The following is a 13823-nucleotide window of genomic DNA, read 5'->3' on the forward strand; positions in this document are numbered from 1 at the left end:
CAATGAAGATGCCCACAAAATGGACTAACCATATCAGGTGGACCTCCCACGAAATGGCTATCCTATGAGAAATGAATTTCTATATCATCTCAATGAAAGTGCCTACAAAATGGGCCAACTATATTAGATGGACCTCCCACGAAATGGCTACCCAATTTCCATAGTGTCAGCAGCGAAATAAAAGAAAGAACTAAGGGATTTTTTAATTTAATTTAAAACAATTTTTTATTTTTTATTTTTAAAGTTACGGAATTACCATCAAATTATTATAATAAGCTCAATTTTTTAATATATAAAAAGTAAGGAAAGTAAATTTGTATAATGGGTAATGTTATTTAACTATTTACTGCATATTACTTTAAATTAATTTTAATAAAAAAATTTAAAAAATAAAATAATTGAAATGAAAAATAATTTGAAAAATTATAAAAGATGAAATGATATTAGCAATTTTAAGAATGATATAAAATCATTTTTTAAATAAAAGTTTACATGAAAATTATAAAATTTTGAAGTTTTATTAGAAAATCATAAAATTAAGAAAAATAAAAATAGAGAAAAGATTAATTGTATAATTTAATTAAGAACACATATTTTCTAGAAAACATTTTTAAGTGGTCAAATGTACAAAGTTATTCTTATTAATTATATTCAAGACTAGGGAAATAATATTTATTGCTTATAACAATAATTTAATTTAAAATTTAAGACCTCATATATATTTTAATTTGGGGGAAATAATATTTCCTACTTAGAACAATATTATCTAAGAACTCGTATATATTACCTAAATTTATCACCACTAAATTATTTTTGGTGGTTTAATCTTGGTTTAAGGTTAAGAATAATTAACTTAAATAGGTTAGTTTTTAAAAATAAATTTTTATATTAATAATATTAAGAAGTGATCCAGATAAGAACAATTTTGATTATAAAGTTCTCTCTTCTTTTGTTGTATTATCTAAATCAATCTTGCTCCCTTTCTCCCATTCTTTTACCGTCATTTTAAACTAGTTTATGCATAATTATAATATATAATTAAGTATTTGTTGAAATTTGTAAATGAAAATATTGTTAAATTTGTATAAGTTCATATTTTCTATTATGGTGAAAGGCATTAAGAACATATGTAAAAATCACGTAATTTTATTTGTATAATAAAAATTTTAAATTTTATAAAAGTGCTTATAGAAGTAGAAACTCCTAATAAATCGATTTTGTATAAATTGATTTATAATGAAATTTCGTTTTTCTTTTTATTAAACCAATTTAAGATAAAACGATTTATATAGTAAGAGTAAATTAATTTAATTTAAAACGATTTATTATCAAAGAAAAAACTACCTCATTTCCATTTCGTGGGTATCATACGTGAAGTGATCCAATTCGTGGGTGCCATGAGTGAAATGGTGCATCTCGTGTATGCCATGGTTGAGGTGACTCATTTCGTGAATGATACAATTGAAATGACTTGTGTCATATCGCATGAACCCATTTCGGAGGCACTTCCCATCATATGCTTCCTATTTCTATTTCGTGTGATCCTTGTGAGTTGGCCATACGTATTTTCAAAAAAATTTTAAACCATGCGCATTTTGGGAATTAATGTATTTTACATGCGCATTTAAGTAAAAAAGCCATAAAATTGTATATAATTTATCATTATGAATAATTAATGTGTTTTTCTTGAATATGAATTAATTTTTTTTTTAATTTTAAGTCACAAATCGAACCCTCAAATTTGGAGAAGTAGAAAAATCTGATTACAAATTTAAAGGTCAGATTTATATATTCAAAAAAATTTAAAATAAAAAATCTTAAATCTAACCCACAAATTTATATTAAAAAAAAATTTAAAATCACAAATTTAATCCTCAAATTTGTAATTATCAAGAAAAAAAATAAAACACCACAAATTTAAAGATCAAATTTATGATATTCATATAAATAAAAAACACACAAATCCTCCACCTTATTTAAAAATACCACCTTTTACCCCAAAAATACAAAGGGTCCAAAACTTTCCAAATTAAAATTCTATTACTCCAAAACTCTTCTCCTATTTCACTCTTTTCCTTATTTTTTCGCATCCCGCCAAATCGAAATTCCATTCCCGCAAAATCTTTCTCACTCAGTTGGTCGCTTTCCGCATCCCTAGCCTACTCTCCCTTTTTTGCCCTTGATCCGAAATCCCACCCTCGTAAGTCGTAACTCCCTTGTCTTAACTCTCAGTTAGTTTCTCTAACCTCTACCCTCAACTCCAGCCACCTCTAGCCTTGACGTCCCCAACTCCAGTCTCATCGCCTCCTCCTTACCGGTACATCGTGTCCTCTCATCTCTATCTTGTTGGTTCGTTGCGTCCTTACCCTGATCAACAAGTCTTAGTTTCAGATGGAGATGCTTCAGGTAATAACATTTATTTTGGGTTCTTGTTTATGGCTTTCAATTCCTGATTTATTCTGACTTTGTTCTAGTCTTGAGTTTATTCTTATTTGGATTTTAGGGTTTTTTCTGAGTTTGTATAAGCCAAACCCTAGTCGCTCAGGCCTTTCATATTTTGGCTCTCTGGCCTTCGAAGTTCAACTCTGCCGATGGTCGTTGTGCCGATTGAAGCTCGTTGTGACTTCATTTTCTGTTTTTCTTATTAAAAAAAAAATCAATATCTTCCCAGTTGTATTTCGTCTTCATAATTCAACGTATTTTGTGATCTCTCTTGTTGTGCATGCACCTTTCAGTCCATGTGGTTGTTAATGATACCAGTCTAGGATTGTATTGCTACTTTTATTTAATCTCTAGTTTAAGGAAACTCAATGTTAACTAATGGTGTATACACAACATCAAAGCTTCATGGTCATGGAAATCATTACAAATTTGTCATGTTAATTCTTTGTTTCAAATATATATTAAAGCAAGGTTTGGTCTACATCTTCCTTAGATCTTTTATTAACTTCTTTCTGATCCACAACCTTGACAATTAACACAATTGAAAGGTATACGGGTCACTGTTTTCCCCAGTATCTGGAGTTGATAAAGCAATGAAGTTTTCCACACAAGTGTCTGAGTTAATTCTTACATGGAAACAACAAATGCATCCAACTCAAATGATTCCAAAGATCTACTCCATGTGGAGTTTTGCGTGACATTCTTTTGGATCTTAAATTCATTGATATTTTCTTTTTCTGAACAGCGGTAGTTACAGCACTTACTGAACTGGGCAATGGAAAACCAAGGTTCTATTCAACTCCTGAAATAATTGCTTTCTGCAGAAAATGGCGCCTACCTACAAATCATGTGTGGCTGTTTTCAACAAGGTGAACATTCAAGATCTTTTTTCTTTTACATTAAGCAAATAAATAGAGGATGTGTATTGCTTAGCATATCATAAACGACTTAAATATTTTATTTCTTTCGAATCCAGCTTCAGACTTTGGAGTGGCACTTTAATTCTGGATCATTTCTACTTAAATATGTTTAAATTGAACACCTTTTGTTTTTTGAATCCGTAGTTTTATGTGTTAATACGGTCTATTAGGTGTATGCTTATTTTATTTAGGAAGTTGCAGAGGTTTGTGACTTTAGCCGTGCTATACTTAATTTTGAATTTTAACTCTGAGAAACTGTTTGGTTCATTTACTGTTCTTGTGAGTCATGATATAAAGGGCCAAGGTGAAATTCTGGAGGGTCTCGTATAGCTCGTCTTGTGAGTCATGATAGTCCAAATCATATATAGAAAATTTTGAAAGAGAATTAGATATGCCAAGGCTCAGGATCATTGAATAATCCCTTTTATGCATAGTACCAATATTTTGATCAAGAGTACCTGAAAATTGGATTTGGGCTATATGCAAATGGGTGGTGTTAGTTTCGGTTTCTTCTTTTTACTATTTTAAAATAATTAAAAAGTATTATGTAATTATGAACTTCAATACAGTTAACCAAGTCATGTCTTGATTTTTTTCTGGTAATTTCTTTGGCATTTCTTTTGAAGTACAATAAAGGGAGATGTGCCAGCAGTTGTTAGAAGTTTTTTCTACGGAGGTAAAATTTTGAAAGCCTTTATCATACTCACATATGTCTCATACCTAAGGTGTCAGTCACTAATTCTATGAAACAAGTTAGACCGATTAGTTTTAGTTCTGTTTTTTATAAGATCATATTTAAAATTCTAGTGCATAGGCTTCAATCAGTTATGAATAGACTAATTAGTGACTCTCAAAGTGCTTTTATAAAGGGCAGGTTGATTAGTGATAATGTCTTAATTGCACAGAATTCATGCATTTTCTCAAAAATAGAAGGTAAGTAGATTATGATTTGGCATTAAAGCTGGATATGAGCAGACTTATAATAGGGTGGAATGGAATTTTGTTTGGAAGGTGATGGAGAAGCTAGGTTTTTGTGATCTATGGATAACCTCATGGTTATTTTAAACCATGTAGAGAATTCCGACAAGGTGATCCTTTATCTCCATACCTATTTTTGTTTTGCGCAGAAGGACTTTTCCATCTTCTCCACAGAGAACACGATTAGAGGTGTTCGACAATCAATCATCTTTTCTTTGCAGACGATTTAATTCTTTTTAACAAAGCTTCAGAAGTAAAGTGCCAAAGATTGTTACCGGTCCTACAGACTTACGAAGAAATTGATGGCCAAGGGGTAAACTTGGACAAATCATCAGTCTTCTTTAGTAAGAACACACCAATTCTAATTTGAGACAATTTGGCAGAGATTCTCCTTGTCCCTCATGTTGACAATCAAAACAAATATTTGTGTTTACCGGTAGGGGTGGCAAGCGGGGAAGCCCTGCCCCGCCCCGCCCTGCCCCGCCAGAAGTCCGCCCTTAGGCGGATTGGCCCGCCTCGCCCCGCCTAATGAGGCGATCCCAAAATCCCAGCCCGCCCTGCCTAACGGTGGGCTAGTGGGCCGGCGGGCCAAGTCCATCAAAGATCCTCTTTTTTTTAACTATTAAATAATATATATAAAGGTATAAAAAAATTATTATGTTTTTTACTTTTAACAATTATAATTTCTAAAAGTATAAACAAATTATAATTTTTATATTCATAATCATTAAAGTCTTTGTAATTATAAATATCTAATAAACATAATTATAAACCAAATTTTCATCCAAAATATAATTATAAATATTGTTCCCAAAGTAAAATAAACGTAATCCAAAACATAATTATAAATATTGTCTCTAAAACAAAATAAATATAATCCAAAACACTCAATTTTCATCTTCATTCTCTTGTAAGTTGGGTTGGGAGAAGTTGGGTTTTGGTAAAAAAATTGTAAAAATATTCCTTTGCTAAAAAATATTAAGCTTGATAGAGAAGCCCGCCTTGTCAAAGCCCGCGGTTTAAGCGGGCTTTTACTATTTGGCGGTCCCAATTTTTCACTCCAGCCTGCCTTTTTGGGCGGGTTATGCAGGCCGGCCCGGCAGGTTTAAGCCCGTTCGCTACTCCTATTTACCGGCAATGATTTAAAGATCAAAGAAAGTAATATTTAACTACATTAAAAATAGGGTGTGTTAGAAGCTCCGCCGCTGGAAGAGGGCTCTATTATCTTCTAGTGGATGCGAAGTGCTTATTAAGGCGGTGGCAATGGTGATAACCATATACACACTAAGTTGCTTCAAGTTACCGGAGACACTAATTGAAGAAATTTAGAGAGCCATACTCCAATTATGGTGGCGGCAAAAAAAGGCGGGGGGGGGGGGGACTTTAAAGATTTGAAGGCTTTTAACCTTGCCATGCTCGCAAAGCAAGGTTGAGGTTAGTTTCAATAAAGTATTACAGAACAAATATTACAAATATTCAAGCTTCCTAAAAGCAGAGGTTGGTAATAATCCATCATGAGGTTGGATGAGTATTATCGAGGGCAGAAATGTGCTAGAAAAAGGTATATTATGGGAAGTAGGAAGGGGATTAATCAACATTCGATAGCAATGACTACTAATCTGGAATGGGTTTCACAATTACAGCATTTAAATAGAATATGGAACCAAAATTTAATTCAGTCCAATTTCAATCTAGAAGTAGCTATAGCAATAATCAACACTTCCAACACTTCGGTTTATGAGATAGAGGATAGAGTTACTTGAATGCTGGAGAAAGGGGGGCGGCTTCACTGTTGCTTTGGGATACAAAATAGCCTTTAACTTCACTGTTGGCATTGAGGTGGTGGTCGTCCGTGGTTATCGTTGTTGTTGATGGTGGTGAGCTGCAGGGTGAAGGCGGGGCTGTGGTGGGGTTTGCACGGCCAGCGGAAAGGGGTTGCTATGGCGCGATTTGACGTTGCTACGGAGCACAAGCGGGACGAGGAGATGCTTTGGCGGCGTTGACGGAGGCTAGGCGGCATCGACAGAAGGTTGGGCGGTGTCGGAACGGATGGTGGGGAGGTGCAGCAGCGCTGGGGTGAGTCTACGGTGGCGAGCAAGTTGCCGTGGACCGGATATCGCAAACGGAGAATGAGAGGATCGCAAACGGAGAATGAGAGAGGAGAATGGTAAGTTAGCGTGATATTAGGAGTAATCGGATCAATTGTAATTTGGTTTAATTACTAATCCTTATCTTTTAAATTTCAAAATCTGAAATTAAAAATAATTAATTAATAATTTATTCCATTATTCGCATTGTTTATTTATAATTATCATCGTTTTTTTGTACTTTTCCAAGATCGAAATAAGTGTACTCTGGTTGAAATCTTAAGGTGAACCCATCAGAATTTGACAAATTAGTTATATTTATTAAATTTAAATTTAAAATTTGAATTATTACTAATTATAATTTAACTCTTTTAAACTAAAACTCTAGAATTGTAATCTAATTAAACTCAATATTAAACATATATAGTGTGGTTTTAAAAATACGGATTTAATTGATAATTTGGTTAATCAAAAGAAAATTAGGTAAATTTATATATTTTTTTCTAGAATTCAAATTTCTTTTAAGCGAATTAGTCAATTTATATATCACTAGCACAAAATAATATGTAATTGCATATAACTATTAAAAAATACAGGATACCTAAATGTATAGTATATCTGATTAAAAGAGTATATAACATTGTCATATGAATAAATTCGTATATATACTATAACAATGTACTAAATTAATCTATTTGATAATGAAAATCACTTTTTGCACTTTCAAAATTACTTATTAAATTAATTATTATTTATTTATATATAAATATATTTTGTTTAGTTTAATTTTAATATATATTTTATAATCGATTAAGGTCATAGCCTATTTCACGAGATACCTGGAGATACTACCATGGCCATTCATCTGATCTTGTAACCGTTGAATCCCCACGATAACGAGCACTAAATACCAAAAAAACAGTAGTCTCATTTTACTACTTAGCACACTATTAATTTTAGCATCGGAATGTTTGGAAGTTACCCACCAGACCTAATTCTGCACTTAGACTTCTTCAAGTCTTGAGATAGTGACCTCGTTTCGAGCACGAACACTAACATAGTAACATAGTTGATTTGATAATTATATATAATTTTTTAAATTAGTTTTGACCAAAATATTTAATTCTAAAATAAATATAAACATAATTATTGAAAAAAGAAATTATTCACAAAAATGAATGAGAAAAGATAAAACATCTAGTGAACTATAATGATTAAACTAAACTAGTAATTAATTCTATGAAGGATAGACTAATTAACGAAACCTCCTTGTTATCTTCTTATGATAATTGGAATGTTTACTGCTATCAAAAGATGGACTTGCCTTGGGACGATATTCCGGTAACAACCTACCAGACTTGTAGCGCACACCACATGCATTGCACAATGTTTTCGGACCCATGGGTCCATTCCTCCATTGAGGAGTTTCCTCTACTTCGCAATGAGCACATCTTTTAGTCTCAAATTTCATATTTTTCCTCGGCTTCCTGTTAATTGTTGTCCTGGACTTTTTCCTTTTTCTACGACCGTTCATATCCATCAACACATACTCATCGTTCTCATCGTCTTTTACGCCAGTATCTTCATGCTTTGACTTAGTTTCCTTTTGTTGGTGAGGAGTAGCCGGTTGATCGAAGCTTTCGCGAAATTGATTCGAGTTGTCATCAACAAAATAATAATTCTGGGGATGTGATGATTGGTAGTCATCATAGTTCTTTAAAGATATTAAATCGTCTTGAAAATTCGGAAACCATTCTAAATCTTCTACCGGATCTAGAGGTACACATAACTGGCTCTCAGATTTTGACAATTCATTGTTGTAATCATAAGAATAAAACTGATCATTCTCTCTTTCATTCTCAAACTCTATCTCCTCGAGAAAAAAGTCTAGAAAGTTATGATCAGAGGCCATCAAGTTAAAGAAGGAACAAATGTATATACTATGATGGATGTGGTGGAAGAGGATGAATATACATCATATAGTGGGGAATAATTGACCAATTAATGGATATTTATAAGTTACCCCATATCTTTATCATGACACCTTGCAACTTTAAAATTAAATTATTTGATGCTATGTTTATCACTTTATCTAGTAACACGGTTTTCTTTCAGACTTTTTGTTAAGTGTTGATTTACCTAAGATATGATTCTATTTACGTTCAAATTTTGTTTAAATTTAAATGGTGCATTATCTTTTTTTTTTTTTTTATCTTTTCGAATCCGGTGCATTATCTTCTTTTATTTTATTTGTTTTAAAAGTTAATTAAAACACATTAAATGTGTATTTTAAAAAAAAAAACATTATGTTACTTTTAAGTATAAGAGTATAGATAAGGCTTACTACATATAGTTAGGGTTAAAATTTAACGGCAAGTCTTATAAAATGTAAAAATTTTCAAAATTAATAATTTTAGTTAAGTAGAAAATCTTAATTCTCAACTAGTATAGTTTTTTAAAAAGAAAAATTAGGGTTCCAAAATGATCCAAAAAATCAGCTTACTTTTTTTTTTGGGAGTTAATATGGAGATATTTTAAATATTTTATTTATTGATATAAATAATTTGGACATAATTTATATTTTTATATTTTATTATTTATCTCGTTTAAAGTATAAATGAATTAATTATGAGTGTATCTCGGTTATATGGTAAACGAGATATGAGTATTTATAAATATAAAAATATAATTTTTATCAGTATAAAAATAAAATTTTTAAAATAAAAAATATTAATAATTTAATTTATATGGATTTTAAACATAAAAATCGATATATTCATTACTTTTTAAATCGAATGGAATATTAGAAAATGTTTTAGTCGTATAGTTAAATTAAAAAGATCAAATATAGGGTATTTCCATGTTTTATGTTAATTAAACCACCAATCTTCATTCTTTATAATCTATTCAATTTTTTAAATTCTGATATTTTTATTATTTAATTAAAATTAAAATCGTCCACTATCTTCTAAAAAGATTGGAAGGAACGAAGAACAGAGCACGTGGGATTACAAAGATGTGAAACACAGGAGTGAAATTGGATAAAATATTAGAGGAAGTTAAAAAATATTTATACAATAAATTAAGATTAAAATAAATTTTAAAAAGAAATTAAAATTGAAATTTACATATAATTTACATGTAAAAAATTAAAATGAGGAGGTTTTAAATTTAAATTATGAGAAAGAAAAACTAATAAACGATGGATTTAAATAAGATGAATATTACTATGTCTTCTATAAAATAAATGATAAATTATTTTCTGTAATATATATAATATTTATAATTAAAATTAAGTTGAATATTAACCATAATAATGAGGTATATGTCTTTTATTTTTCTTTCTCTTTTTTGTGATTATTTAAATTTAATTTAGCACCACCAATATAATGGTGGTGGTAGCTGTTACAACCAGAAAAATTTTTTTGTGGTGAACTTATAAACCTATCAATAAGGTGCATATGTATTCAGCTCGTACAGGTGGTAACATTTGGGCTAACGAGATAGGAGAATCTCTGCTATATAGGCACAGCTCCTTCCAACCTTAGCGTACACTCATTGCGCCTTCTCCACCCTCTTCTGTATGGTGATAATATCTTCGAAGTTTACTATCCGCAAAACTTTTGTCCAATGAAAGTGATTAAATTCTTGTGCATAATTGTCACCTCATCTTGCAAATCCTATTGTCTGCAATTGAATTCGACCTGATCTCCATCTCATCGACAACAATGTCTTTAATCTCATGAGGATCTGAATCTACCATCCCTTAAAACTTGTATTTGACATCATCAACAACAATGTCTTTAACTATATTTATGATTTGAGTATTTGAAGAACCTTTCTAAATATCTTTATGACTTCTATCATCACGGACTATAAGTTCTCCTCTACCTTCAAGTGCATCAGTTGCATTTGTAAAAATTTCATCCACTTCATAAAACTTATCTGGTAAATCAGTTTCAATATATACATCATAAAAGGTAATTTACCATTTATTTGTAGAGAGGGATGATAGAATTCATTTTCAAATAAGTGATACACGATGTATGCCAAATTAAAAAGATTGAGAGTTGAATATTTCTTGTACTCATTATAAATTTAAAACTAAATTTAAATAAAATTTTTATGTACTCTTCTAAGTATTAAAAATTTGGTGATTATTTTAATGGTATTTTTTAAATAATAATGTATCTCATGTAACACCCTGCACACACGGAAGCTCTACCACGCACAGAGCTTTATGCTTACCACGCACAGAGCTTTATGCTTAAGTAGTACAATAGAAATGATGTGGTAAAATAAAATATACATTTTTATCTTTACAGTAATACAAATGAGAAGCTCTTGTACACATGGGAGGTCTTATCCTGACATCGCGCCCATATGTTATGTTTAAAAATTTATTTGTTTAGGTGTTGTTACTAAAAATTTGTAGAATTTTATTTATAAATTATAAATTATAAATTATTATTTGCTTGTTACTTTTTAAATTTTAAATTAAACTTTCTTAGGTTATTAAATATTTAATTTTTAATATTGTTAAATTAATTATTTACTTAGATGTTTCACTAGAAATTTTTAAAAATGATAAATTATTATTTGTTTATATTATTATTATTTAAATTTTAAATTATTTGTTTAGGTTGTTATTTTTTAATTTTAATTTATTTGCATATTACTCTTTTGAATTTTTAAATTTTATTTATAAATTATAAATAATTATTTGTTAGGTTGTTACCTTTTAAATCTTTATCTTTATAGTAATACAAATAGGGAGTTCTTGTACAAATGGAGAGCTCTTATGCTAACCTACTACTCATATATTGAGTTTGAGAATTTATTTGTTTAAGCGTAGTTATTAGAAATTTTTAGAATTTTATTTATAAATTATAAATTATAAATTATTTGCTTAAGTTGTTACTTTTTAAATTTTAAATTATATTTTCTTAGGTTGTTAAATACTTAATTTTTAATATTTTTGAATTAATTATTTGCTCATGTGTTGTCACTAAAAATTTTTAAAAATTATAAATTATTATTTTCTTAAGTGATTATTTTTTAAATTTTAAGTTATTTGGTTAGGTTGTTACTTTTTAATTTTAATTTTAATTTATTTGCATGTTACTCTTTTGAATTTTAAAGTTTTATTTATAAATTATAAATTATTATATACTTAGGTTGGTCCTTTTTAAATTTAAGTTATTTGATTAGGTTGTTATTTTTTAAATTGTAAGTTGTTCTGCTTAGATAGTTATTTTTTAAATTTTAAATTATTTACAGAGTATTTTTTTAAATTATAAATTATTATTATTTATTTAAGTTGTTATTTTTTAATTTTAAATTATTTGTTCATAAATTAAAATTTTTGAAAAAAGTAATTTAAATTTATTTTAATTTAAATTTATTCTTAAGCTACTAAATTCACATAATTATTGTACTGAGTCAACGCAAATTAATTCAAATTTATTTCTAAGCTAATAATGATAATAATTAATAATTATTCAATTAATTTTTGTATAATAATGAGGTATCGATTTAAGTTTGGTGTCATTAATGACCATAATTATGCATGTTTTGTAGTCTTTGATACAAAGACAAAATAAATATTGAAAAAGAGTTGTGTAGAGATACTTAATTCACTCTTATTGGTAGGTTCAAATCAGTATATATTTATTTCTAGAATCATTGACGGAAGTATTTTTAATGATAATTTTTATATTTTTTTATTATTAATATGTTAAATAATACCATGTAGAAAGGAGATCTATGAGATACATCTACACTTTTACTCAACCTAATTGACAATACCTTTCTCTTTATCGTTGAAGTCTAAATATTTGATAATCTACCTTTTTTACCTTCTTATAAAGTTAGAAAAATAACTGATAATGTAGACCTTATAAATAAATTTAGCGAGGCTCACCCTATCCAAATGATAGGTGCAATTACAATTGTACTTTTTATTAAAAATTAATTAATTTTTTTAATTTTTTAGTCATTAGTAATATTTCATTTATATAAAATAATTAATAATTAATTATAATTTCAAGATGTTGAGTACTCTTGATGGTTTGCTTTCAATTTCAAAGACATATTCAGTCATTGAAAGAGGAAAAATAGAAGGTATAAAGGTAGTTACTCAAAAAATATTTTTTTTAGTTAAAGTCTAATTTTATTCAAAAAAATATTATTAAGTTAAAATAAAATGTGAGAAGAATGTGTTTAATTTAACATAGTATTTTTGTACAGAATTTATTACTTGAATTTTCTAATAAAATAAAATTTAAAAATTAAATAAATATATTTTATTTAAAGATGTTATATTTTTTTATAAATTTATATTATAAAATTTCTTTTAAATTATTATAAAATAAATGACAAAATATTTTTTATTTTTAAGGTATTAATTTTTTTATTATCACCCTTAATTTATCCAAGCACATATATAAAATAGATAGTTTATTTATAGCATTATTTTTTTGTCTTTTTGTTACATGGGATGTACATGGTAAAATTCCAAAAAAGAGGTCTGCCACATGTTTATATTCTTTTATGGTTGAGCAGAGATCACAAGATAACAATGACAATTCAAATTGACCGGTTAATATCGTCAAAGTTGTCCAATCCTATTCAGTACCCAAAATTATTTAGACATGTGTCTACATATATTATTCATGGATAATGTGGTAGAGAATTTTCAAAATCTTCCTACATGAAAGATGAATACTGTACCAAATAGTGGACACCCATCATATAGAAAAGGAGACACCAGAGTTGTTATTGAGAAGAAGAAAGTTCGTATGGATAATAAGAATGCGGTTCTATTCAATGCATATGTGCTTATGTCTTATCAAGCGCATATTAATGTAGAGTACTACAACAAGTCAAATACTATCAAATATTTGTTCAAGTACATGAGTAAACGTCTAGACAGATTCAAAGGACGCTTTCAGTTGAGAGAATATTAAGGTTATTGAAGAGATCAAACAATTTTATAATTGTAGGTATTTATCCGCATGTGAGGCTGTGTGAAAAACTTTAACTTATGATATTCATTAGAGGTGGTCTTCAGTGATGAGATTAACCTTTCATTTGTTTTGAGAGTAAAATATCGTATTTAAAGATGGTGACGATTTTGAGGAGATCATGAAAAAAGAAGAAAGAAAATGTACGATGTTTTTAACATGGATGGAGGCCAACAAATGATTTGAAACAAGGCAAATTTTGAAGTATATTGAGTTTTCAAATCAATTTGTTTATGATAGAGGAGCAACAGAATGGCTTCCACACAAAAGAGGATATTCTATGGGGAGATTAAACTATGTTCCAAGAGGTACAAGTGATATCTACTATATGAGAATGTTGTTACAGAGAGGTTGCGCAACATATGAATCTA

The 13823-nt window shown here is 28.9% G+C and overlaps 1 protein-coding gene and 1 long non-coding RNA gene across 4 annotated transcripts; one reads left to right on the top strand and one right to left on the bottom strand.

Annotated features, from left to right (window-relative positions):
* Positions 1-2078: 2078 nt before the first annotated feature.
* Positions 2079-6651, top strand: LOC112707939 (uncharacterized). Of its 3 annotated transcripts, XR_011864934.1 has the most exons (4): positions 2096-2406; positions 3188-3311; positions 3989-4038; positions 4490-6651. It is a non-coding gene; the product is annotated as an uncharacterized lncRNA (long non-coding RNA). The 3 variants fall into 3 exon arrangements; XR_011864936.1 differs by lacking the exons at positions 3989-4038; positions 4490-6651 and adding an exon at positions 3419-3483 and having other exon boundaries at positions 2079-2406; XR_011864935.1 differs by lacking the exon at positions 3989-4038 and having other exon boundaries at positions 2190-2406; positions 4490-4724.
* A 1031-nt stretch (positions 6652-7682) lies between these two features.
* On the bottom strand, positions 7683-8339 carry LOC112708477 (GATA transcription factor 7-like). Its single transcript, XM_025760620.3, has one exon. It carries the CDS (start codon positions 8337-8339, stop codon positions 7683-7685), a length of 657 nt encoding a protein of 218 aa, XP_025616405.1.
* Between the last annotated feature and the right edge of the window lie 5484 nt (positions 8340-13823).

This window comes from Arachis hypogaea, chromosome 8 (assembly GCF_003086295.3).
Source record: "Arachis hypogaea cultivar Tifrunner chromosome 8, arahy.Tifrunner.gnm2.J5K5, whole genome shotgun sequence".
In the NCBI taxonomy this organism is placed as follows: domain Eukaryota; kingdom Viridiplantae; phylum Streptophyta; class Magnoliopsida; order Fabales; family Fabaceae; genus Arachis; species Arachis hypogaea.

What these genes read in the sequence shown, in the direction of transcription:
- LOC112708477 (XM_025760620.3), bottom strand. Translation starts at nt 8,339, where the DNA reads ATGGCCTCTGATCATAACTTTCTAGACTTTTTTCTCGAGGAGATAGAG.